The 26,743-nt window shown below is 44.3% G+C and overlaps 1 protein-coding gene, 1 long non-coding RNA gene and 1 pseudogene across 7 annotated transcripts in view; 2 read left to right on the forward strand and 1 right to left on the reverse strand.

Annotated features, from left to right (window-relative positions):
• Positions 1 to 1,478: 1,478 nt before the first annotated feature.
• The window catches only part of LOC112606281, a 31,713-nt gene continuing 6,448 nt past the window's right edge, over positions 1,479 to 26,743 (reverse strand). The window contains exons 2-4 of the long non-coding RNA XR_003115622.1: positions 13,956 to 14,074; positions 10,866 to 11,017; positions 1,479 to 1,489 (exon numbers count right to left, since the gene is read on the reverse strand). This is a non-coding gene — a long non-coding RNA (uncharacterized LOC112606281). The remainder of the gene's footprint in view (positions 1,490 to 10,865; positions 11,018 to 13,955; positions 14,075 to 26,743) is intronic.
• EI24 (EI24, autophagy associated transmembrane protein) lies at positions 9,816 to 25,517 on the forward strand. Of its 6 annotated transcripts, none has more exons than XM_025356519.1 (11): positions 9,866 to 10,158; positions 10,685 to 10,766; positions 12,972 to 13,082; positions 15,762 to 15,907; positions 16,783 to 16,843; positions 18,010 to 18,076; positions 18,688 to 18,812; positions 19,498 to 19,617; positions 20,641 to 20,752; positions 22,872 to 22,946; positions 24,371 to 25,517. In XM_025356519.1, exons 3-11 carry the CDS (start codon positions 13,041 to 13,043, stop codon positions 24,409 to 24,411), a joined length of 789 nt encoding a protein of 262 aa, XP_025212304.1. In that variant the 5' UTR covers positions 9,866 to 10,158; positions 10,685 to 10,766; positions 12,972 to 13,040; the 3' UTR covers positions 24,412 to 25,517. The 6 variants fall into 6 exon arrangements, with proteins under 6 accessions (XP_025212303.1, XP_025212304.1, XP_025212300.1 ...); XM_025356515.1 differs by lacking the exon at positions 10,685 to 10,766 and adding an exon at positions 21,742 to 21,853 and having other exon boundaries at positions 9,972 to 10,158; XM_025356517.1 differs by lacking the exon at positions 10,685 to 10,766 and adding an exon at positions 21,742 to 21,853 and having other exon boundaries at positions 9,972 to 10,158; positions 15,804 to 15,907; positions 24,371 to 25,514.
• LOC112607445 lies at positions 15,207 to 15,306 on the forward strand (annotated as a pseudogene).

Raw genomic sequence — 26,743 nt, forward strand, 5'->3', positions numbered from 1 at the left:
GACCTCCCAAACTGCTGGGATTACAGGCATGAACCACCGCACTCGGCCAGGAAGCATCGTTAAAAAAAAATGATAATGGGCCAGGCATGGTGGCTCACACCTGTAATCCCAGCACTTTGGAAGGCCGAGGCGGGTGGATCACGAGGTCAGGAGTTCGAGACCAGCCTGACCAACATGGTGAAACCCCATCTCTACTAAAAATACAAAAATTGGCCTGGTGTGGTGGCATATGCCTGTAATCCCAGCTGCTCAGGAGGCTGAGGCAAGAGAATCACATGAATCCGGGAGGTGGAGGTTGCCGTGAGCTGAGATCCTGCCATTGCACTCCAGCCTGGGCAACAGAGTGAGACTCTGCCTTAAAAAAAAAAAGTTTGGCCAGGCGTGGTGGCTCACGCCTGTAATCCCAGCACTTTGGGAGGCCGAGGTGGGCGGATCATGAGGTCAGGAGATCGAGACCATCCTGGCTAACACGGTGAAACCCTGTCTCTACTAAAAATACAAAAAATTAGCCGGGTGTGCTGGCGGGCGCCTGTAGTCCCAGCTACTTGGGAGGCTGAGGCAGGAGAATGGTGTGAACCCGGGAGGCAGAGCTTGCAGTGAGCCGAGATCGCACCACTGCACTCCAGCCTGGGCAACAAAGCGAGACTCCGTTTCAAAAAAAAAAAGTCATATTATGTTAAAACCTCGGGTTTTTTTCCATAGGAAATTTGGGTTACTAAATTAAAATGGAGCACAAAAAATGTTTTTGGTGAAGTTTCTAAAACACAAGGATAAGGATTTTGCAAAAAACAAAAAGTGTGTTTCTTTCTAGTTAAGAAATAATTTGAGTCACTTTAAGCTGAAGGAAAAAGTATACAAGTAAAAGTAATGGTTAAAAAACAATTAAGACAGGGAAACAAGTTTATCTCTAAGACCTGTGGCTTCCAAGAAGACAGTCAATATGGGTGAACGGCAAAACCAAGTAACTATTAAAACCAGAGGGTAGGCTGAGTTCGGTGGCTCCCATCTGTAATCCCAGCACTTTGGGAGGCCGAGGCGGGCAGATCACGAGGTCTGGAATTCAAGACTAGCCTGGCTGATATGGTGAAACCTCACCTCTACCAAAAATACAAAAATTAGCTGGGCGTGGTAGTGGGCGCCTGTAGCCCCAGCTACTTGGGAGGTTGAGGCAGGAGAACTACTTGAACCTGGGAGGTGGAGGTTGCAGTGAGCTGAGATCGTGCCACCGCACTCCAGCCTGGGTGACAGAGCAAGACTCCACCTCAAAACAAACAAACAAAACAAAACAAAACAAACCCAGAGGGTATAATGTAAAGGAATGGTTCCATTTTGTAGATTGGTATCATCAGTTTCTTAAAAAATCTTTACTATAAGGCCGGGCGCGGTGGCTCAAGCCTGTAATCCCAGCACTTTGGGAGGCCGAGACGGGCGGATCACGAGGTCAGGAGATCGAGACCATCCTGGCTAACACGGTGAAACCCCGTCTCTACTAAAAAATACAAAAAACTAGCCGGGCGAGGTGGCGGGCGCCTGTAGTCCCAGCTACTCGGGAGCCTGAGGCAGGAGAATGGCGGGAACCCGGGAGGCGGAGCTTGCAGTGAGCTGAGATCCGGCCACAGCACTCCAGCCTGGGCGACAGAGCGAGACTCCGTCTCAAAAAAAAAAAAAAAAAAAAAATCTTTACTATAGTCGATTGTAAAAAGAAACAATTTATGGGTAAAATCCTTAATTTTAAATGCTACAGAATTGAAAAAGTTGTTTGGATTAATGCAGAGCCCACAGCTCACTATTGAACAAGCACTGATAAGTATATGTAATCCAAATGCACAGGAGGTTATTCCTGAAAGAATGATCAGCTACTGGACCAGACAAATGCCACTGTAAGGTCTGTTTGCCCTATGAAGGGGACTACCCAGCTCTCCCTATAAAATACCAAGTGAAGTCCCCCAGATGAAGCAGTGATTGAATAATATGCTTCATATGCGAGCATTGACTGGCTTTATGATAACTGGGATATCCTCCCACTGAAGATGCCTATTACCCAGGTCATGGGAAATTTGGGGATTAAGAGGTCCCCTTTTACATGAATTTCCCTCCTGCAGAATCATAGGACTGTTTGAGAAACCTTATCAAATTTGCTGTTCCTGGCCGGGTGTGGTGGCTCATGCCTGTCATCCCAGCACTTTAGGAGGACAAGGCGGTCAGATCACTTGAGGTCAGGAGTTTCCAACAAGATGTTTGTTTACCTTGGAAATGCCCTTCATAAGCCAAACAGCTCATGAGAGCTGTCTATCAGGCACTGCGGAATTTAGCAGCTCCTCACACACATAGTTAGAATTAGTCCTAGGGAGAAAGAGGCTCCCTGCTTATAAGTATCTCCTCCTTGTATCCCCAGGTGGCAAGATTTTATTTTATCATGGAACTCTTTTGGGCACCATTATTTCAATTAGCATAGGGGTAGCTTCAGTTAACGTTTCACAGCAAGGCAGTATATGCACGTTAAGTGGAAATTCTCTAGTCCAGTAGTTGTCATTGGGAAGTACTCATAAGGGATTTTTTGTTTTGTTTTGTTTCTTGCCATTATCCCCAATAAACACTCCACAAAGGGCTATGAAGGGGATGATTTGTCCCAACTAGCACTCTACCTTTTACTCTATACTTTGTGGGCTCAGGTGAATTTACTATTTCCCATTAACATGTCCAACTAACATTTTTCAAAAGAGGAGATATACATGCCTTCGGTTTTATAGTACTAGGTAGGGGAAACATCCCCCAGCTAGATACGATACCCATTTTCATAAGACATTTAGGTAAAGGGATTACAACTACGTTACCTAAACCCTGTTTAAACATCTTAAATTTCATAATTCTATTAACCTGTACATTTTTATGTTCTATCCGCAGATGATTTTACCTTTCCTGGCAAAAAAAAAAAAAAAAAGGGCTTGGGTTCCCAGCAGGGAGTTGCATCTGTAAGACCCATAAGGAACGGCAATCTTTTGTTGCTGTTGTTGTTGTGTTTTTTTTGTTTGTTTGTTTGAGACAGAGTCTCATTCTAGTGCCCTGGCTGGAGTGCAGTGGCACAATCTTTGCTCACCGCAACCTCCGCGTCCCAGGTCCAAGTGATTCTCCTGTGTCAGCTTCCCGAGTAGCTGGGACTACAGGTGTGCACAGCCACACCAGGTTAATTTTTGTATTTTTAGAAGAGACAGGGTTTCACCATGTTGTTCAGGCTGGTCTCAAACTTCTGACCTCAGATGATCCACCCACCTCTGCCTCCCAAAGTGCTGGGATTACAGGCATGAGCCACCATACTGGCCAACACTTTGGTTTTTTTCTTTCTCTCTCTTTTTTTCTTTTAGCAACCACAGGCAAAACAAAGAGAAGCACTACTTTAATAATGACAATATACAACCTAAATTTAAATGAGAAGACTTTTGTGATCCATAATGGAACACAAATATGGTAAAGGAAAGGGTATGGAATTGGGCATTAGACAAACCTGGTTGGAGTTTTTTTTGTTAATAGGAAGGCATGGAATTTTTTTAAAAAAATCAGCTACAACAGCTACTCGGGAGGCTGAGGCAAGAGGATTGCTTAGGCCCAGGAGGTCAAGGCTTCAGTGAGCCATGATCATGCCACTGCACTCCAGCCTCAGTGTCAGAGTGAGACCCTGTCTCAAAAAAATAAAGCAATAATAATAGTGATAATTTTTAGTTACAACACTTAAATGGTTGTTGAAATAATAAATATAAAAGGCTTGGTATAGTAGATGCTTAATAAATCATAGTATCTGTCTCCCCTAGAAGATTCCAAGGCTGGAAGCTAGGAGATCTGGCTCCTAATGATGCAGGATTTTTCTTGGACCCTTAAACAAACTCATGGAAGGAGGCACCTTGTCTACTAGGCCCACCACACTCAACCACTTGTGGGAGGGAGCACATGAGCGAGCAAGTTCAAGATCCAGCCAGCCACTCTGGGCACTGGCACAGGAGCAAGCTCTGTGTGGGGCCTGTGGCCAGACCAGGCATGTCACCTCAAGAGGAACATTGCAGTGCCCAGGTGAAGGTGCCCATGACCCTGAAGCCTCAGAGTGGGTGTTACAATGCTCCTTTAGTTTCATCATTCACAAACAGCAGTATGTTAGTAGCTCAGTTGGCCCCTTGCCTTGTCATGTGGGGCAGCTGCCTTCTGCTGGCTAGGGCAAAGGACCAGTGTGACAGTCTTTCTGAGTACCTGTACTTGGTGGGTCCCAAGCTCTTGTCCGGTGTCCAAGAAGAATGAGGTCACATGGAGGACTGAAGGATGGCAGGCCAGGTGCGGTGGCTCATGCCAGTAATCCCAGCACTTTGGGAGGCTGAGGTGGGTGGATTACCTGAGGTCAGGAGTTTGAGATCAGCCTGGCCAACATGGAGAAAATCCATCTCTACTAAAAATACAAAAAAATAGCTGGGCATGGTGGCGGGTGCCTATAATCCCAGCTACTTAGGAGGCTGAGGCAGGAGAATCGCTTGAACCCAGGAGGTGGAGGTTGCAGTGAGCTGAGATTGCACTATTGCACTCCAGCCTGGGCAGCAGAGCAAGACTCCATCTCAACAAAAAAAAAAAAGAAGGATGTTGAGGGCAGAGAATTTTTTTTGAGTGATGAAAATGACTCTCAGCAGAGAGGGGAGCTGGAGAAGGGACAGGAAGGACAGGTCATCTTCCCCAAAGTCAGGCTGTCTCCTGCTCTACTGACTGAGTCTGGCGTCTTTATAGGCACAGGATGGGCAATATGTGCAGATTGGTTTGTGACTACACAAAAAAGGTTGAAGCAAAGACGTCACTCAAAGGTGGGCATGACAGTGTAGAAAATCAATCAGGAAAGGGTAGGTATATGTAAAATAGGTGAAGGGTGGGGATCAATCAGAAGAAAGGATGCCAAATGGGAACACAAGTTCTCAATCTGGTCCGAGGACTTAATTTGTAGCTTGGTTTTCAAGCTTTAAACTGTTTTTGGCTTGGAGGTAGGGTTTCACTGGGGACCCACCCCTAACTGCCTAGGCATTTGGCTGTCTCCTGTCACTATCACTAGATCTAGTATTGTTACCATTTCACTAAATCATATATCCATAGAGTTAGAAAACACCTTCATATATATACCATTTATTTCAGCAGCCTGTGTTAAAGAAACTAAGGTTCGAGCCGTGCGCGGTGGATCACGCCTGTAGTCCCACCACTTTGGGGGTCCAAGGCAGGCGGATCACAAGGTCAGGAAATCAAGACCATCCTGGCTAACATGGTGAAAACCTGTCTCTACCAAAAATACAAAAAATTAGCCAGGCGTGGGGGGCAGGCACCTGTAGTCCCAGCTGCTTGGGAGGCTGAGATGGGAGAATGGCGTGAACCCAGGAGGTGGAGCTCGCAGTGAGCCGAGATCGCGAGACTCTGTCTAAAAAATAAATAAATAAATAAATAAATAAATAAATAAATAAATGAAACTAAGTTTCATAGCTTAACTGGAGATCACGTCTTCTCAGTTAAGTGCTCTGCCACAAACTTCCTCATTTGTGAAATTTGGAAAATAATACCATCCTCTACTTGTCCACAAATAGCATCTAATCATACGTAAGTATGTGAGAGCTCTTTAAAAATGCAAGGTATTAAGTATTATTGGTTTTTATTTTAAATGTGGTTATAACTGTTGAGATTTAAAAGATTTCCTCCCACGAAGTAAGCCAGAATAAACTCATACCAACTAAATTCTGTCTAAAATCTTTTCTAAATTGGCACTCTTGAGAAAGAATAGAGCTTGGAGGAAGAGCTAGTATTATAATTAGTAGCACAATAGTCAGTTTATCATTAAACCACTTAGGTCTCTTTGTAACAAGATTTCCAAGCTTTAGTAGATGGATTCCTTATTCTGTTCTATTTTGTTTTGTTTTGTTTTATTTTATTTTATTATTTTATTTTATTTTTTGAGACAGTCTTGCTCTGTCACCCAGGCTGGAGTGCAGTACTGCAATCTCAGTTCATGGCAACCTCTGCCTCCTGGGTTGAAGTGATTCTCATTCCTTAGCCTCCCAAGTAACTGGGACCACAGGCATGTGCCACCATGCCCGGCTAATTTTTTGTATTTTTAGCAGAGACAGGATTTCACCATCTTGGCCAGGCTGGTCTCGAACTCCTGGCTTCAAGTGATCTGCCTGCCTCAGCTTCCCAAAGTGCTGAGATTACACGCATGAGCCACCATGCCCAGCCACTTATTTTATTTCATTTTATTTTTAAAATTTATTATGATTATTTTTTGAGACTGAGTCTTGCTCGATCACCCAGGCTGAAGTACAGTGGTGTGATCTCGGCTCACTGCAACCTTTGTCTCCTGAGTTCAAGTAATTCTCCTGCCTCAGCCTCCTGAGTAGCTGGAACCCCAGGCATATGCCACCACACCTGGCTAATTTTTGTATCTTTAATAGAGATGGGGTTTTGCCATGTTGGCCAGGCTGGTCTTGAACTCCTGACCTTGTGATCTGCCTGCCTTGGCCTCCCAAAGTCCTGGGATTAAAGGCATGAGCCACCGTGCCCGGCCTTATTTTATTTTTTAATATAGTTTTATTTTAGACAGGGTCTTGCTCTGTCACCCAGGCCGGAGTGCAGTGATGCAATTACAGCTCATTACGCCCTTCACCTCCCTGGCTCAAACGACCCTCCCAGGTAGCTCATGCCTGCTGGGATTACAGGCATGAGCCACCGTGCCCAGCCTGAATTTTCATTTTGATTAAAATAAGCAGCTGGGCATGGTGCCTCATGTCTGTAATCCCAGCACTTTGGGAAGCAGAGGTGGGAGGACTGCTTGAGCTCAGAGTTCAAGACCAGCCCAGGCAACATGGCGAAACCCCGCCTCTACTAAAAATACAAAAATTAGCCTGGTGCCCTGGCATGTGCCTGTAGCCCAGTTACTTGGGAGGGTGAGATGGGAGGATCAATTGAGCCCTGGAGGTTGAGGCTATAGTGAGCCGAGATCATGCCACTGCTCTCCAACCTGGGTGACAGAGTGAGACCCTGTCTCAAAAATAAAATAAAATAAAATAAGATTAAAAACTCAAAAGAAGAAAAAAAATCATTTAATTATAGTTCTTTGTAATAAATAGTTGAAGAGATTTACTCATTTGGGCAAAAGGAAATTTTAATAATGTCTCCTCTTTATAATGTCTTTAGTGGAGGAGTAAATGAAGGGATAGATTTATGAGAATGGGACATTTGCAAGGCTATTCCTAGCTCTGTTTTTAGTGAAAATGAGATGCCTGCCCATGACTGAAACAAACAAGATAAAAGGCCTCCTCCCTATTGGAGTTTCCATACATAAATCTTAGATTGATCCTTTACTTCCGGGCTTCTACTTACCTTTTGTGACTCTTCTGAATCCTTCATTCCCTTCTCTAATCTGGTTGGTTTTAATTTTGAGTATTCTCTTCCTTAAAGAGAACATAGGTTTCAGCAGGCTAGGAGTGGGGAGTAGTTTCTGGAATGTGGCCGGATGCTGGGCTAGGGTGTAAAAGTCAACGCCTCTCCAGTGCACGGAACTGGAGGAGAATCAGGAACCCTGGGTATTTGTTCGCTTCAGGTTAAGTCACTTAACATCTGGGCTTCTGGTTCACCCCTAGTGGAGGTTGCAGTAAACAGCTTTTAGTTGTAAAAAATCTGATTTCTAGGCCAGGTGCGGTGGCTCATGCTTGTAATCTCAGCACTTAGGGAGGCTGAGGTGGGTGGATTGAGGTCAGGAGTTCAAAATTAGCTGGTCGTGGTGGTGCATGCCTGTAATCCCAGCTACTCGGGAGGCTGAGGCAGGAGAACTGCATGAACCCAGGAGATGGAGGGTGCAGTGAGCCAAGATTGCGCCACTGCACTCCAGCCTGGGTGACAAAGCACGACTCCATCTCAAAAAAAAATCCTATTCTAATAGGTGATCCTAACACTAGTAGCTCTAAGCACAGCCAGAGTGGTGGAAAAAGGAAATGGAGATGGATATAACAGGTTGGGAATAGGGGAGAAAAGGTTATAGGTAAGGCTTGGTGTTCTGAAGGATGGGAGAATATGCCACCCCAAATTATACCACTTTGGGGCAAGGATTATTATTATTTTTTGTTTTGTTTGGAGACGGAGTCTCACTCTGTCAGCCAGGCTGGAGTCCAGTGGCCTGATCTGGGCTCACTGCAACCTCTGCCACCTGGGTTCACATGATTCTCCTACTTCAGCCTCCCGAGAGTAGCTGGGATTACAGGTGCCTGTCACCAGGCTCAGCTATGCCCAGTTAATTTTTTGTATTTTTAGTAGAGATAGGGTTTCACCAAGTTGCCCAGGCTAGTCTCAAACTCCTGAACTCAGGTGATCCGCCTGCTTTGGCCTCCCGAAGTGCTGTGATTACAGGCATGAGCCATCCTCCCGGCCCACAAAGATTATTTTTAACTAAAACAATTTAAAAAACAAAAACTAGGCGGGGCATGGTGGCTCATGGCTGTAATCCTAGCACTTTGGGAGGCTGAGGCAGGTGGATCACCTGAGGTCAAGGGTTTGAGACCATCCCGGGCAACATGGTGAAACCCTGTCTCTACTAAAAATACAAAAACTTAGCCAGGCATGGAGGCAGAGGCAGAGGTTGCAGTGAGCCGAGATCATGCCATGGCATTCCAGCACTCTAGCCTGGGCAACCGGGCAAGGCTCCTTCTACAAAAAAAAAAAAACAAAAAACATTGATAACTTCTGGACAGGGTGGGACTTTCATCCTTATCCCCCGTCGCTGGGAGGGGAAAGGGGCTGAATGTCAAATGGATCACCAATGGCCAATTGTTTAGTCAATCGTACTTATTTAATGAATCCTCCACAAAAATCCAAAAGGACAGGATTTGGAGGGATAACTTAACACAAAGACATTCCTGGAGCGTGGAGTGTGGGAGGAGAGCATCGAAGAAGACTCCTGCCTTTTCTCATACAACTGATCCTATGCATCTTTTCATCTATACCCTTTTTAAGATCCTTTCTAATAAGCCAGGAAACGTAAGTATTTCCCTGAGTACTGTGAGCCACTCGAGCAAATTAATGAAATCCAAAGGGTGGATGGTTGGAGCCCCAGCTTGAAACCTGTTGGTCAGAAGCTCAGGGTACCTGAACTTATGACTGGTGTCTGAAGGGGAGAGTAGTCTTGGGACTGAGCCTTCAACCTGCGGGATCTGAGGCTATCTCCAGAAAATACATCACAATGGACTTGAATTAGGGCACACCCAGCTGGTGTCTCCTGCTTGGGGTGTGGGGGAAAACCCCACACATTTGATCACAGAACTCTTCTGTGTTGATCATGTTGGTGTGAGAGCAGAGGAAAAACGGTTTGAGTTTTTCCTCACAGTTTTTCTCTTGTTAATCTATCTTGTCAGTTTAATGCTCAGCCCCAGAGGAGAACCCCCTAAAAGGGGAGAGGTAGAACTTTGCCTCCTTTCCAGTTCCACGCCAAGAAACTGCCCTTCCTGTTGTAGAACTGGACTTGTGGGATGGAGATGAGAACAGTGATTCTCTACCTCGTTTCATCTCAACCACTCCTTTGCCATCAGATTACACACACATAATGCAGCCGAATTGGATGGGAGCTTGTCCTGTCCCGGATTATAGTGAGTGAAGCTTGATTTAAACCCGTCATTTCTTAGTAAACTTTACAGAAAATCTGCAATCAAATAAACCAAGGTGCCCTCTGTATTTTATTGCGCTCCTGTTACTAGTATTTCACAGGATTTTAGAAACGCAAGCAGCGCTGTGGGGTCAATGGGGGAGGGCAAAGAACAGGAGAGATCTGTGAGAACGGGATCGGGGAGGAGGCGACCGGGAGGGGTGAGGGGTCCTCTCTGCCGCCAGGCGGAGCTGGGAGCCGGGCGACCCCTCACGCAGCTCGAGGCGCGACCCCGGACTGACTACATTTCCCAGTCTCCGTCGCTCCGCGCGGCCCGCCCCTCAGCTCTGGGCCCCGCCTCGTCGCGCCGGCTGGTTCTTCGCGCCCGCCCGACTTCCCAGCGGCCCCGTGCGGCCCGGGCATGCCCAGTGCGGGCGCAGCGGCCCCGGCCCTGGAAGCGCCCCGGCGGAGCAGGCCCGCGGTGGGCGAGGGGCCGGGCCGGAGCCGCGGCGGCGGAGCTGCGGGTAGGTGCGGCATCAGCCAAGCCAGGCCTCGGGACCGCCGCGCCGCCCATTCTGAGTGGCAGGGGCCGGGAGGGCAGGCAGGGCCCCAGCATGGGTTGGTGGGACTACCCGCGAGGACCCCTTGCGGGAAGGGGCCGGAGGGAGCGGGACGGGACCAGGCACATCCCCGGGCGAGGCTGCTCCAGGTGGGGCGCGGCTATCTTTAGCTCCTTGTGTGACCGGAGGTGTGCGTGGTCCGCACCTCGTGCACAGTTGTGCCTAAGGAGGGAGACCAGTTTTCAGCCGAATTGCCTAGGAGCTGTGGGGAGATGGGCCCGAATGGACCCGTGGACTCAGAGGCAGCCCGTGGAGCCCCGTGGGAAGTGAGGATGTTTACCTTCCCTGTACCTGGAGTGGGCTGCGACAGCTTCCTGCTTGCCGAGACTTGGGTTTAGTGACTTACAAATAAAAGTGCAGGACTGTGCCTCAACAGATGCTTATTAGCTTTTAATGAGTGTTAGGAATTTAATGTCATTTGTATTTCCAGGTTTGAGAGGTTATTTGTCCATGGGATGCTCGTGTTAAAAAAAAAAAAAAAAATTGCAAAGCTTAAAAACAAGTCGACCGAGGTAACATTAGGACCCCGGGTTCTGAGGTTCACTGTAGCTACCATTCATTTGCTGTCAGTCTGGGCAAGTCATTTAACTCCTGAGACTCGGTTCTCTCACCTGTTAAATGAACCAGATTCATCTTCATCTGTCTAGCTCAGCTGTAGGATTCCCCCTGTGTCATTCAGTCTCTGTGTGTGATCTCAAATTGTGGCAAGTTATTTTTCCCCATGTCTCACTTTTTGTTAGACTGGGTAATTCACCAAATATTCCTGTAGGAAGAATGTTAGGATCTAAGTATAAAAGTGAAGTGATTTACCCTTCATAGGCCACTCTTAGGAGGTGTCCTGCCACTTGGTACATGCAGAAACCAGGTGTTAGCTGGTCAGGGATCAAATGACACAGCTGTTGTGGACTGAGGCAGAATGTTTCAGGTTCCCTGTCAGTACCCTGTGAGAAATCCAAGCCAAGTAATGGGCTTCCCTAAACCTCCCAGCTGGCTCACTTTAGTGGGGTTGTGTTTATATAGAATTTTAAGTGTTTTTATGCTGTTGTGCCCTATTAGATGCAAGAAACCTATGAAGAAGTTTAGTACCCTTAATTTCCAGATGAGCAAGTGGCAGGTTAAGGGAGTGGATCTGTGAGTCTTTACAAACTAGTGTCGTGCATATCACTGAGCATTTGCTAGTCGTCTAGCTCAGCCGCCCTCACCTCAACCCTGAGAACACGTCTGTATGGCTGTACCTCGGCGACTGGAACTCTGAGGTCTTTGTTTTCAGGAGGGAATAGTGGGAGTATTAACAGAAGTTTCTCACCCTAGAGACTTCTTTCCGAAGTGAGCCCATCTGTATAGGATTTGACCTAAGGAGCAGAGGGTATATACAGTGTTGGGCAAATTGCCTTCCTACAGCCATATCCCCTGCTCTTCCAGTTCTGAATGGCATTAGTCCAGTTGGGTCAATGAGCAGTTTGGTGAAGTGGTTAAAGGTCGGGGAAAGTGTGCTTCTATTTTGAAATTTAAGGTTTGTACAAGCTGCTTGTGAAATTCTGTCTTTGAATTATGGTCATACCAGTGTTGAGAACTTTAGAATATCAAGTTCTTAAAAAAAGCATGAAAGTGGGTTTTCTATTCATCTTAGAAGTCACCATAGATTAAATGAGAGAATAGTATATTAAATTTATACACATGAACTCTCAAGTTCTTAATTTTTGAAACTAGATACCCCATTCACCTGAGAAATAAAATGGGAAAGCCTTACTGTTTTAAAGACTGTTTATACATATGAACTTTTTTGAGGCCTAGTTTAAATTCCACTATTTATTGCATGTTTATTAAAATTATATCTGTATATATTTAAAATTAGAAAACATAGAAAAGACCAGCTGGGCGTGGTGACTCATGCCTGTAATCCTAGCACTTTGGGAGGCTGAGATGGGTGGATCACCTGAGATCAGGAGTTCGAGATCAGCCTGGCCAACATGGTGAAACCCCATCTCTACTAAAAATACAAAAAATTAACCAGACGTAGTGGCAGGTGCCTGTAATCTCAGCTACTCGGAAGGCTGAGGCAAGAGAATCTCTTGAACCCAAGAGGTGGAAGTCGCAGTGAACCGAGCCGAGTGTTGCACTTCAGCCTGGGCAACAAGAGCGAGACTGTCTCAAAACCAAACTAAAACAAAACAAAAAGACCATTAAAAAGACCTATTTGGAGGTTTTGGTAGCCAATTTCGTGTCATACCTTAAACCTTACTGTGTGCCCGAGGGCTCTGTATGACTGAAGCACGTATGTAGTAATGTTTGTAAGAACTTTTATCTTACTCTTGTATTTTCATTCAAGTATTTGAAGGTATCCAGCAAACATAAAAATTGCTTAAGATACTGAAATGTAATTATCATCCATCTCCAAACCCTCAAAAGTGCTTAGAATGTGTAGGAGGGATAGTTAGGGGCATTGAGGTTCAGAGGTTACTGGTCAAGAGCACATTGTAAAAATGTAAAATGTAAAAATGAAATGGTGTAAACTGTAAAACCGCTTGTAAAAATGAAAGGGTGGTGAGTGGTTTAGAAAAAAATTAGGGATTTTAGGTTTCAGCTGTACACGAATAGCTTCACTTGATTCACTCTATAGAGCTACAAGTATGTGAGGTCATCATGTGGAAATGTGCAGGAAGTAACTTATCTTTAAAATAAATATTTTGCCCCCATTATGTTCCATCCGTTTCCAGATCCTTCATGATGAGAGATTTGGGGACACTTCTCTCTCCTCTGTGTAGCTGATAGTTTGGTGGTGAAGAATGGCTGACAGTGTCAAAACCTTTCTCCAGGACCTTGCCAGAGTGAGTACATCTTGTTTATAGGAATTCATCTCTTGGCGTTTTTATTTTGCTGAAGGAACCATCTAGGAAATCCTGTAGGGTTTTTGGAATATTTATCATATTTCCTGGGCTCTTTACATACAGGTTATTATTCTAGACCACACTACTTAAGAGACAGGTATTGTTCTACATCTTGTAGACACTCTTGCAGGTGCTTGGAAGACCTCCTCAGTGGATGTCTCCAGTATTGGGTTGGAACCCTGGTCACCTTGGCTTCAGAGCTTTTTTTTTTTTTTTTTAACTTTTTATTTTGGAATGTGTTTAGATTCACAGAAACGTTATAAGGTAGTACAGAGAGTTCCTGTATATCCTTCATCAGCTTCCCTTAATGTTAACATATAACCGTGGTACATTTGCCGAAACTAAGAAATGAACATTGATACAGTACTATCACCTAAACTAATTAATTCAAATTTAAATTAGAGAACTTTTTTTTTTTCCCCCAAATTTTTCGTATACTTAAAAAATTTTTAAAGTAGAGATGGGGTTTTGGCATGTTGCCCAGGCTGGTCCCAAACTCCTGGGCTCAAGTGATCCGCCTCCCAAAGTGCTGGGATTAAAGGCGTGAGCCACTCACCCAGCTGGAACCTTTTTTCTCCCCATTCTACAAACTGCGCAGGTGAGGGGGATACTCTAGGAAAATGCCCTGTAAAGATCTGGTTAGGACCCAGTCATCCAAATTACCAATAGCACAAAAGTCTGCTACTTTTAATGTATGTCTGAAGCCTAATAATGTCCCAGTTGTAACCCCCTCTTATATATCCACTAGCATGAGAGAGGCCAATTCTTGGAGTGGGAAGGTTCATTCTTTAGTGAGAGAGTTTAAAAGGTTACCTTTATGGCCCGGGGAAGTGGCTGACACCTGTAATCTCAGCACTTTGGGAGACCAAGGAGGGAGGACTGCTTGAATCCAGGAGTATGAGGCAGCAGTGAGCTATGATGGTACCAGTGCACTCTAGCAGGGCAAGAAAGTAAAAAGGTTATTACTTTTGAGTAAAAAAGAGATTGAAAGAGTATCCTACAAGGTCTAAAAAGACTTTATGCATATGATGTACTATTTTTTTTTTAAGACAGAGTCTCACTGTGTCACCCAGGCTGGAGTGCAGTGGTGCAGTCTCAGCTCACTGCAACCTCCACTTCTTGGGTTCTAGCAATTCTCCTGCCTCAGCCTCCCAGGTGGCTGGGATTACAGGCACACATCACCACATCTGGCTAATTTTTGTATTTTTAGTAGAGATGGGGGTTTCACCATGTTGGCCAGGCTGGTCTTGAACTCCTGACCTCAGGTGATCTGCCCGCCTCAGCCTCCCAAAGTGCTAGGATTACAGGTGTGAGCCACCATGCCCAGCAGCATATGATCTACTTTTAACATCTTTACCTTGTTGTCTTGCCATTTATGGGCTATAAAATTTCAACCCTCCCAGCCTGGACAACATAGCAAAACCCCCTCTCTACTAAAAATACAAAAAAAATTTAGCCAGGCATGGTGGCACATGCCTGTAATCCCAGCTACTCAGGAGGCTGAGGCAGGAGAATCGCTTGAACCTAGGAGGTGGAGGTTGCAATGAGCCGAGATCATGCCACTGCACTCCAGCCTGGGCGACAGAGCAAGACTCTGTTTAAAAAAAAAAAAATTCAACCCTGTGTTGGTTCTACAGTGTGCTATTTACATGTTTCTCTGCCCCACTGGACTGTAGATGTCTTAGAGGTGGGGATCCTATCATCCTAGGATGTCCTAGGCCCTCAGCCATTTGAACTTAATTATCTTAGATAGTTGGAGTTTCCTGAGTTAAAAGCAAAATCAGGAGTAAAAATTACTCAGACAAAAAAGATCAAAGGCACACTGTGCCAATTTATGCTCCTGTCAACAGATAATACATCAACTTGCCCATTTCTCTGTATTCCAGCTATTATTTCTAAAATTCGTTTTGTCTGATAACAGTAGGCGAGAATGCTATCCATTCTTAAATCCAGCTTGGCCATTGCTTCCAGAATAACTTTTTCTGCCTTCTCATGAAGTTGAATGCCCCAGTGCTAACACTCTACTTGGGCCATACATCTGTTGTGGCACTTATTAAACTATGTGTGCTTGCTTCTGCAGCACATGTACTAAAATTGGAACAATACAGAGATTAGCGTGGCTCCTGTGCACGACACACAACTTCATGAAATGTTTCATATTTAAAAACATTTTTTAAAAAAACCTTCAATGTAATTTTTTGGTTTACTTGTGTGCTTCTCCTACTAAGTTATAAGCTTCTCGAACACTTCTATATGACAATATACAGCTTATTGAAGATACTCAGTACATGGGTGGGAGATGGATGCATGAGTGAATTCTTAGCCTTTGGGAGGCTGAGGCAGGAGGATTGCTTGAGGCCAGGAGTATGAAACCAGCCTGATCAACATGATGAGACCACCATCGCTACAGAAGAAAAATTTAAAAGCCACGTGTGGTGGTGCACATCTGTATTCATAGCTCCTTGGGAGGCTGAGGCAGGAGGATCATTTGAACCCGGGAGTTGGAGGCTGCAGTGAGCTATGATTGAGTCACTGCACTGTAGCCTGGGTGACAGAGCAAGACCCTGTCTCAAATAATAATAATAATAATGATAATGATAATGATATCCTTTTCTATAGGGAATCAAAGACTCCATCTGGGGTATTTGTACCATCTCAAAGCTAGATGCTCGAATCCAGCAAAAGAGAGAGGAGCAGCGTCGAAGAAGGGCAAGTAGTGTCTTGGCACAGAGAAGAGCCCAGAGTATAGAGCGGAAGCAAGAGAGGTAAGGAGTGCATGCCTGATACCAAAATGTCCAAGGGAGGGAAGACGCTACATAGTGACTCAATGTTTCCGTACCACTTCATTTCTTTTGTGCTTTTTCCCAGAAAAATGTTGCAAGTGATTCCCCCCCCACCACCGCCAACATTGACTTAAACTAGAGTCTAACAATCATCCTTGCTAAAAATGTCATGGTGTTAAATCAGAATGCTGAATAGAGAACCAAAAAATATTATTTGGTTTGATAGATACTTCTAGGGAAGCCTGTGTGGATTTATGTATTAATAGAAGAACCCCAGCCCCACACTTTCTCTTTTAATCTTTTCCAACATCAGACTTTAAATTATTTTTCTTTTAAAAGCTGGTTTCCCAGAAATATATATATATAAAAAATATGTGTGTGTGTATATATATGTACATATGTATCTTTCTTTGGAGACAGAGTCTTGCCCTGTCACCCAAGCTGGAGTGCCGTGGTGCAATCTCAGCTTACTGCAGCCTCTGCCTCCCAGGTCCAAGCAATTCTCCTGCCTCAGTCTCCCAGCTAGCTGGAAATACAGGTGCACACCACCACACCTGGCTAATTTTTTGTATTTTTTAGTGGAGACAGGGTTTCACCATGTTGGCCAGGCTGGTCTCGAACTCCTGACCTCAGCTGATCCGCCTACCTCAGCCTCCCAAAGTGTTAGGATTACAGCCATGAGCCACTGCACTTGACCATTTTTTTATTCTTTTCTCATTGACTGACATTAGAACATTGGGAGAACATGAGGTACTGAAAAATAATACAGTACCCACAAAAGATATAAAACGAACTACTGAATGACCATTAGGAAATAACTGATGCCTTATAAACTAAATACATGTGATCTTTTCCAGTGAGCCACGTATTGTTAGTAGAATTTTCCAGTGTTGTGCTTGGAATGGTGGAGTGTTCTGGGTAAGTTCTTCTTTAAATTCCAGGGGCCTTACAAGCATCTTCAGATTGTTGCTGGGTTGATAGCTATGAACTGTTTTCTTGAAACACTAAGACAAATAGCTTTCATCTGCTGATGTACACTTAGGAATATAACTCAGGAGTCTGTGCATCTGCAGTGATTTTATTCCCACTCGAGAAAGCACACTTGTATGTAAGCAAACGTCACAGTTAGCCCTGAATATACACTTGTATTTTTGTTTCTAAAATGACTCATTCACAAGTGTTATAGGTAGCAGTTTCTCTTGACGCTGTCTAGACATTTTAAAATGCTAACAGCAACTATGGGGAATCAGGGGAAGGGCAGATACGGCTAGACAAGAACAAGGTTCTCCCTGCTTCTGCTTATGGTGATCAACAAGAACTAATTTGCATTGAAACCTATCGCAGAAAAGATTGCCTACTATTAACTGAGAACCCCAGTGCAGGCTTAACTGAAATTTGAGTACTTTGAAGAATGGATAAATATTTCTTTTGACTTAGAATTTAGAGTGATTCATCACATCTTAATCTAAACAATTCACAGATGTTTTCAGATGTTAGCTTTAAATTTAATTAATATGTATTCCTGTGTACTTAGTACATGCCTGTATTTTGGCCTGAATACTACTTGAAATGTTCCTCTATGCCCCCAAAAGTTTCATTGTTTTATAGGTAGTGTCAAGTTTGTATCTCAGTTGGGGTGTTGCGAAACAGAAATAGATCCAGTTTTGATGCTTTTTCAGGCCTCCTGATTTATTTTTTTATTGTTTTGAGATGGAGTCTCACTCTGTGGCTCAGGCTGGAGTGCAGTGTCATAATCTTGGCTCACTGCAACCTCTGCCTTCCGGGTTCAAGCGATTCTCCTGCCTCAGCCTCCCCAGTAGCTGGGATTACAGGTGTGCACCACCACACCCGACCAATTGTTGTAATTTTAGTAGAGACGGGGTTTCACCATGTTGGCCAGGCTGGTCTCAAACTGACCTCAAGTGATCCGCCTGCCTCAGCCTCCCAAAGTGAGCCACCGCACCTGGCCTAGGCCTCCTGATTTATAAAAGGCACTCCCATCTATGAAATCATTACACTAAAACTTGAAGCTCCCGTTTTAAAGACTGGATTTTGATGTTTGCCTTGTTGCTTCTTTTCTTTAGTTCAGTCTCCTCTTGTTTTATCGAGTATTTATTCCTGTGCTTCAGTCAGTAACAGCCCGAATTATCGGTAAGTATGTACCCCGCTCCTTTACTGTTGGGGACAGAGTAGGAGATGATGTTTCAGTTTCCCTCAGTTTACTGAACATTTCCTGTGTACCAGGAGCTTTCACTGTTTATTTTCTTTTTTGTTGTTTTATTCTTTTTAAAAATGTATATTTAGTTATTCTCCTAGAGCCTTCAGATGAGAGTGTTCGCTGTTTTTTAACTCAGGCCTTTCAGCAGCCCTTTATGATGGATACTGTTATTCTATCCATTATGAATGAGGAAATGGAAGTTACCTAGGTTAAACCATTAGTAAGTGGCAGAGCTGAAATTGAAACCCAGATGGTATCCTGCAAATAGTGTACTGGTAATCACTGTGGCATCTCGTTACCATCATGTAAGCAGATTTGTGTCAACATAAGCAGCACATATCTATGGTTTCTTTGAATTGGAATTGTGGCTAGAATGTGGTGTGTCTTTTATGAGTTAGACTCATTGAGATAGGTATAGTGATGTGCTGGCAAGAACTAGAAAGATCCAGGAGGAGACAGAGAATAGTCACGAGATGGGGGTTCCGCATTTGGTCTTCTGTGTTTCCATTTCTCCATTTCTAATAACTCGTTTTCTCTTTCTTAGGTGACCCATCACTACATGGAGATGTTTGGTCGTGGCTGGAATTCTTCCTCACGTCAATTTTCAGTGCTCTTTGGGTGCTCCCCTTGTTTGTGCTCAGCAAAGTGGTGAATGCCATTTGGTTTCAGGTAGGTCCAAGGCAGAATGGAGTCTGGGTCCCACAGCATGATTGGTTGACAGGTGACAAGTTTCAGCCTGTGAAGTTAGTGGGCATGTAGGGGGACCTGTTTTTCAGCCTTAATGTTTCTTAGCCAAGCAGCCAGTAGGTGATCTTTGTGTTCTTATAGAATGGAATTATTGTCTCAGCATCTCATTGGCAGATGTCTGGTGCCTCTTTTTTTTTTTTTTTTTGAGACAGAGTCTCTGTCGCCCAGGCTGGAGTGCAGTGGTGGGATCTTGGCTCACTGCAACCTCTGCCTCCCAGGTTCAAGCAGTTCTCCTGTTGCAGCCTCCCGAGTAGCTGGGACTACAGGCACGCGCCACCATGCCTGGCTAATTTTTTTTTATATTTTTGTTAGTGACAGAGTTTCACCATGTTGGCCAGGCTGGTCTCAAACTCCTGACCTCCCAATCTGCCCACCTTGGCCTCCCAAAGTGCTGGGATTATAGGCGTGAGCCACTGCATAAGGCAGCAATCCTCCTACCTTAGCCTCCTGAGTAGCTGGGACTATAGGCACATGCCATCACACCCAGCTTATTTTTAAATAAGCCTTTTCTTAACTGGCATCTCTAGTGGCAGACCAGTGGCCTTAGCTTTGGGGATGTATATCAAGGCCATTTAATTCATGTTTTGGTACACTTTCTCTGTTACAGGATATAGCTGACCTGGCATTTGAGGTATCAGGGAGGAAGCCTCACCCATTCCCTAGTGTCAGCAAAATAATTGCTGACATGCTCTTCAACCTTTTGCTGCAGGCTCTTTTCCTCATTCAGGTGAGACTGACCTTCTGGGCATATGGGCAGCTTTATTAAAAAGAAAAGCTGTTTCACTAGTGGGAGCTTCACAAAGACAGAGTATTATATTTATGCAGAGTATTATATATATGCTGGTGGGAGGTAATGATTTTTAAATCTTTTTTTTTTTTTTTCACAGAAATGAGAATTTTAAAATTACATTATAAAATTATAAGAAACATGAATTTACCTGCCCTTTTCTGCTACTCTGGTTATTCTCCAGTCCTGCCAGGTGGAAACTGTTTTTTTCTTTTTATAGTTATGCCTAACTTTTTTTTAAAGAGACATGGTCGGCTGGGCACGGTGGTTCATGCCTGTAATCCCAGCACTTTGGGAGGCCAAGGCAGGCGGATCACCTAGGGTCAGGTGTTTGAGACCAGCCTGGCCAACATGATGTAACCCCGTCTCTACTAAAAATACAAAAATTAACTGCGTGTAGTGGCACATGCCTGTAATCCCAGCTACTCCGGAGACTGAGGCAGGAGAATCACTTGAACCCAGGAGGCAGAGATTGTAGTGAGCCAAGATCGTGTCATTGCACTCCAGCCTGGGCAACAGGAGCAAAGCTGTCTCAAAAAAAAAAAAGAAAAGACAGGGTCTTATTTTATCACCTAGGCTGGAGTACAGTGGCACAATCATACCTCACTGCAGCCTCAAACTCTGGGCTCAAGCAATCCTTCTGCCTTAGCCTCCTGAGTAGCTGGGACTACAGGCACATGCCATCATGCCCAACTTATTTTAAAAATTTTGTTGTAGAGTCAGGGTCTCAGTATGTTGCCCAGTCTGGTCTTGAACTCCTGGCCTCAAGAGATCCTCCCGCCTCATCCTCCCAAACTGTTGGGATTACAGGAATGAGTCACTGTGCCCACCCTGCACCCGGCCTTTTACAAACTTGAGAGGCAGCTAGGAAGCTGTCTCAAACAGTGATGATTGGAGAGTGGCAGGTGAATGGTGCTAGGTTTCCGAGGCTTGGGATTAAGATTTTCCATATTTGTTCTTCAGGGAATGTTTGTGAGTCTCTTTCCCATCCATCTCGTCGGTCAGCTGGTTAGTCTCCTGCATATGTCCCTTCTCTACTCACTGTACTGCTTTGAATATCGTTGGTTCAATAAAGGTAAGTTCATCTAAAGAAGTCCAGAAAATGGAGGCCCAGTTTGAAAATGCTACTGCTAAGCAGACTTCTTAAACTACTCAATAGTCAGGCTCTTAGCAAACCTTCCTTTGAGGGAAGCAGCCTCATTGGCAAGAGGGAGCTTACCTTTGGCTTAGTGGGTTTAACTCTCAACTTTGAGGCTGGGGGATGTGGTAGTATAGCATTATCTTTTTGATGCTTAACATGGTATATCTCTGACTGGGTTGTAAGATGGCATAAATGAGCACGAGTTGCTCTAAATTAGAGAAATCAAATTGATGTCAGCATCTGGATCCTTTTGGGGTTGTTTTAGAAAGACCTTCAAGTATTTACCAGGGTGTGCGTGGTTGAAAGAGGTTAACTGATACTTACAGAATGGCATCCTTTTGATTTGCTATCTTGTTTAGTTCCAGACTAATCCTGACAAAGGATGCTGGTGCTGAAATTCTTAATTCACTTAGCCTGTCAGCTTTGAAGTTATGATTATGGAATTCTAAAAAACTTTGCATGCTTTATATCGGATTTGTACACTTCTAATTTATATGCTGTAACTCTGTTCTAAATCTGTACCTAGGCTGGGTGTGGTGGCTCACACCTGTAATCCCAACACTGGGAGGCCGAGGCAGGCGGATTGCCTGAGGTCAGGAGTTCAAGACCAGCCTGGCCAATATGGTGAAACCCTGTCTCCACTAAAAACACAAAAATTAGCCAGGCGAGGTGGCGGGCACCTGTAGTCCCAGCTACTCGGGAGGCTGAGGTGGGAGAATCGTTTGAAATCTGGAGGTGGAGATTGCAGTGAGCTGAGATTGCACCACTGCACTCCCACCTGGGTATCAAAGCAAGACTCCATCTCAAATAATAATAATAATAATAAATCTGTACCTAAAGCTCATGGTTTGTCTACCATAGTTATTTAGTCACTTGACTAAAAGGAAATAGAATATCTAATTGTATTGGCTTTCTTGTTTTAGGAATTGAAATGCACCAGCGGTTGTCTAACATAGAAAGGAATTGGCCTTACTACTTTGGGTTTGGTTTGCCCTTGGCTTTTCTCACAGCAATGCAGTCCTCATATATTATCAGGTAATTTGGCTAGAGGGATTTGAAGGAGACTAGTAAAAATAAAAATTCATGAAGTCAGTACCTTTTGCTTGCTTGGTTCTGTTTCGCATTCCACACTGTCATTTGTCCGTCAGGAAACCTGCAGGGTGTTTCTGCATTTGTTAGCATGAAGATCTAGTCTGAATGTCCCTATATCCCATTATCCCGTATTATTTTTCTATGTTGCCTCCTGGAGCAATTTTTCTTTTTTCTTTTTTTTGAGACAAAGTCTCACTCTGTCACCCAGGCTGGAGTGCAGTGGCGCAATCTCAGCTCACTGCAACCTCCGCCTCCCGGATTCAACTGGTTCTCCTGCCTTAGCCTCCCAAGTAGCTGGGATTACAGGCACCCACCATCACGCCTGGCTAATTTTTGTGTTTTTAGTAGAGATGGGGTTTCACTATTTTGGCCAGGCTGGTCTCGAACTCCTGACCTCAAGTGATCCACCCACTTTGACCTCCCAAAGTGTTCAGATTATAGGCATGAGTTACCACACCCGGCCCTGCAGCAATATTAAACATGCCCAGTGCTTAAAAAAATCTTCTTGTTCTTTTTGAAAGATGTGTTTGATGGGCTGGGCGCCACGGCTCACGCCTGTAATTCCAGCACTTTGGGAGGCTGAGGTGGGCAGATCACCTGAGGTCAGGAGTTCGAGACCAGCCTGGCCAACATGGTGAAACCCTGTCTCTGCTGAAAATACAAAAGTTAGCAGGGCATGGTGGCGCACACTTGTAATCCCAGCTACTTGGGAGACTGAGGCAGGAGAATCGCTTGAACAGAGGAGGCGGAGGTTGCGGTGAGTTGAGATCTTGCCACTGCACTCCAGCCTGGGTGACAAGAATGAGACTCCGTCTCAAAAAAAGAAAAAAAAGTTTGAAATATTGAGGTTTCATCAAGCCATAATATTTACACTGGAAGCAAAAGAACTTGGAGCTTCTGTCTTCTTCAAAGTCATGGCTGTTATGAAGGTGACTAATTATTTCTTTTTTTTTTTTAACAGTGGCTGCCTTTTCTCTATCCTCTTTCCTTTATTCATTATCAGCGCCAATGAAGCAAAGACCCCTGGCAAAGCGTAGTAAGTATTAGCCAGTGATGAAGTTTTTGCGGTGTAAAGGATTGGGGCTGTAACACCACAGTTATGTCAGTGAGGCTTTAAAAAAAAAATTCTCACATTGTAGGAAAATCTTAATGTAAGGTTTAATGAGACAGAAACACTTCTGGTATATAACCCACACTTTTCTCCATGCATATATGCACATGAGTGTGTGTGTGTATATATATACACACTTCCAAAATTGACCTCATTATACATATTCAAGTAGAGGGCCGTATGACCTGGCCACATGAGTTTATTGATAACACTAGTAAAATATACCTTAAAATAAGTTTTTAGCAATAATAACAATAGCATTCTAAAAGTTTTATCACTTCAAAGAAAAGCTCAATCAATCTTTGATCAATTTTGGTTAAGTCAGTGTGGATACTTGTATTAGAGACTTAGGTCTGCTTTGGGTTTTTGTATGCTCTTGCTATACAGCAGAGCTCACTGTTTATCTTAAGAGGAATATTTGACTTTGTTTTGAAACTCTTCTTCCTGCAACCACAGATAGCATATGACACCTTCAGACATAGCTTGAAGCCTGTACCCCGAAGTGAGCCATAGAAAAGTACTTCTCAAATCAGAATTAATCTAAAGTATAACTATTTCCTGTAAGAGCCATAATACTTCAACGCTGGTGACTGCATTACATTCATGGCAGCAGCAGGGCCCAGTGCATTCTTTTTTTTGAGACGGAGTCTCGCTCTGTCGCCCAAGCTGGAGTGCAGTGGCGCGATCTTGGCTCACTGCAACCTCCGCCTACCAGGTTCAAGCGATTCTCCTGCCTCAGCCTCCTGGGTAACTGGGATTGCAGGTGCATGCTACCATGCCCTGCTAATTTTTTTCTCAAGTGATCCACCTGCTTCAGCCTCCCAAAGTGCTGGGATTACAGGTATGAGACACCACGCCCAGCTCCAATGCATTCTTTTTTTTTTTTTTTGAGACGGAGTCTCGCTCTGTCGCCCAGGCTGGAGTGCAGTGGCCGGATCTCAGCTCACTGCAAGCTCCGCCTCCCGGGTTCACGCCATTCTCCGGCCTCAGCCTCCCGAGTAGCTGGGACTACAGGCACCCGCCACTTCGCCCGGCTAGTTTTTTGTATTTTTTAGTAGAGACGGGGTTTCACCGTGTTAACCAGGATGGTCTCGATCTCCCGACCTCGTGATCCGCCCGTCTCGGCCTCCCAAAGTGCTGGGATTACAGGCTTGAGCCACCGCGCCCGGCCTCCAATGCATTCTTTAGTTGCTTGTTCCATCCGTGTATCTAATATCTGTATTTCCTTGATCAAGTTTCATTTGTCTTGTCTTTCCCTTTGTAGTTTTAAATTTAATGTCAAGTTGTCAAATAACAGAAATAATTCTGAGTAACTGGGGAGCTAACAGGTTGGGTTTCTTGCCTTTTAGTCTCTTCCAGTTGCGCCTCTTCTCCTTGGTGGTCTTCTTAAGCAACAGACTCTTCCACAAGACAGTCTATCTGCAGTCGGCCCTGAGCAGCTCCACTTCTGCAGAGAAGTTCCCTTCACCGCATCCATCACCTGCCAAACTGAAGGCTGCTGCAGGCCACTGAGTTGCCTGCCATCCAAAGGGGATGGGCGGGATTGGAAGAAAGCTGTGGCAGCTCTTTTCCCTGTTCACCTCCCCCTGCCAGGGAAGGCAGGACCCACTCTGCCAAGGGCCCTCTGCGTATTCCCTTCTCTCTGAGGAATTGAAATTTTTGTCTCTGGTGCACGTAAGGCAGAATGTTCCCTGACACCAGTGTGTGGATTTTTAACATCACCGTGAGTCTGAAAGGACCACAAGTTTTTCTGCAGCTATTTTCTAGCATTTGCCAGTCCCTGTGCCTGGACTGATTTGAATACTTTGTTTTTCTCCCTGTGCCATTTACCCTTCCACCTTTCCATCCTGCCTTCTACCACCCTTGGATGAATGGATTTTGTAATTCTAGCTGTTGTATTTTGTGGATTTGTTATTTTTGTTGTTTTTCTGTGAAGCACATACATTGGATATGGGAGGTAAAGGAGTGTCCTAGTTGCTCCTGGTCACTCCCTTTATAGCCATTACTGTCTTGTTTCTTGTAACTCAGGTTAGGTTTTGGTCTCTCTTGCTCCACTGCAAAAAAAAAAAAAAAACCCTGAAGAGATGAGATAGGAGGAAAGACCTCACAGCCAGTTCTGCTGGGTTTTGAGGAGTGATTTTCTTTCTTCCCCTTGAAGGGGAAAAAGCTATTTTAACTGGTACATTTAAAGTCCCCCAACTATGGGGAGGTACCAATTCTGGACAAGTGCCACTGCAACAACACTAAACCTGAACTTTTCAACTCCGTTGGGGGTGGGAGGCGGTGGGCAGAAATTTACTATTGGCCACTGCCAGGTCTGTTTCATATTTCAAAGGAATATTGGGTGCTGCAAATAGGAACTGAAGGGGTAAATGTATTAAACCTGTGATTGGTTGTTTTCCTGTCATTTTAAGAGACTAAATGTGGGGGGCAGATGTCAAAATACTTGTACAATTTTAAAATGTCACAATTAAACGTGAGCTGGTTTCCCACAAAGTGTGTAATGGTTGAATTTGCAAATCATGATCTTGAGAAATGTATTCATGGAATATAAGACTTTGTCTTGGATAATTTAGTAGTTTTGAGGAATTAGCCCTGAAAAATGTTCCCTGAGAAAGGCTGGATTATATGATTGTAATCACATTTATATTTGGTGGAAGACTCAGATTGTTATTTGTTCTAAAGTCTATATGTACATTGCTACTGTGTATTCATGCAATGGGAAAGACCCTCCTAGATATTGGTGTATTGAATATTAATCGAGGGAAGCCAGTAAACATCTGGTTAACAGAGACCTTTACTATGTGCAAGACAAAATATGGAATTAAAAATTGTTGCTGGGGCCAGGCGTGGTAACTGATGGCTGGGATTCTAGCACTTTGGCAGTGGCCAAGGCAGGAGGATCACTTGAGTCCAGGAGTTCGAGATCAGTCTGGGCAACATAGTAAAACCCCGTCTCTATTACATATATAAGAGGTTAGGCCGGGTATGGTGGCTCACGCCTGTAATCCCAGTACTTTGGGAGGCTGAGGTGGGTGGATCACCTGAGGTTAGGAGTTCAAGACCTGGCCAGCACGGTGAAACCCCATCTCTACTAAAAATACAAAAAATCAGCCGGGCATGGTGGCACATGCCTGTAATCCCAACTGCTCAGGAGGCTGAGGCAGGAGAATCACTTGAACCCAGGAGACAGAGGTTGCAGTGAGTCGGGATCATACTACCGCACTCCAGCCTGGGCAACAAGAGCAAAACTCCATCTCAAAAAAAAAAAAAGTTAAAAAAAATTGCTGGGAGTTGTAAACCAAGTTTGAAGGTTTATGCAGTTGATGGAAGGAGGGTTTTTAAATGGTGGGCATCTTGGATGTGAACACTTTCCAGCTTCGGCAGAAAAAATTGTAAAAGACATGGTTTAAAGTAAGGTATACTCCCAACATTCTCCTATGACATCTCTGGTCATTTAACAATAGTATTGCAGAGAACTACTTCCAGATTGCTAATGGGTGTGGTTTGTAGAAGACTTCAGTATTTCATCAACTTGTGATGAGTGATTGCCTTATTTAAGCTTAGTTTCTTAAAACTAAGTTTTAAAAAAGTAGGCTTAGTTATTTAAGCAATCACATATTTGCTTCCTGAAATTTGTACCTGTACCATTTAGAAGCATCTCATAAACTATCAGGAAAAAAAAAAAAAAAATAGAAACATCTCAGTTTAGTTTAAAAGGG

The sequence above is a fragment of the Theropithecus gelada genome, chromosome 14 (assembly GCF_003255815.1).
Source record: "Theropithecus gelada isolate Dixy chromosome 14, Tgel_1.0, whole genome shotgun sequence".
NCBI lineage: Eukaryota > Metazoa > Chordata > Mammalia > Primates > Cercopithecidae > Theropithecus > Theropithecus gelada.

What these genes read in the sequence shown, in the direction of transcription:
- EI24 (XM_025356515.1), top strand. Translation starts at nt 13,041, where the DNA reads ATGGCTGACAGTGTCAAAACCTTTCTCCAGGACCTTGCCAGA. An exon ending in AGGCTCTTTTCCTCATTCAG is followed by an intron (nt 19,618 to 20,640) that starts GTGAGACTGACC and finishes TTTGTTCTTCAG; the next exon opens with GGAATGTTTGTGAGTCTCTT. An exon ending in CAGTCCTCATATATTATCAG is followed by an intron (nt 21,854 to 22,871) that starts GTAATTTGGCTA and finishes TTTTTTTAACAG; the next exon opens with TGGCTGCCTTTTCTCTATCC.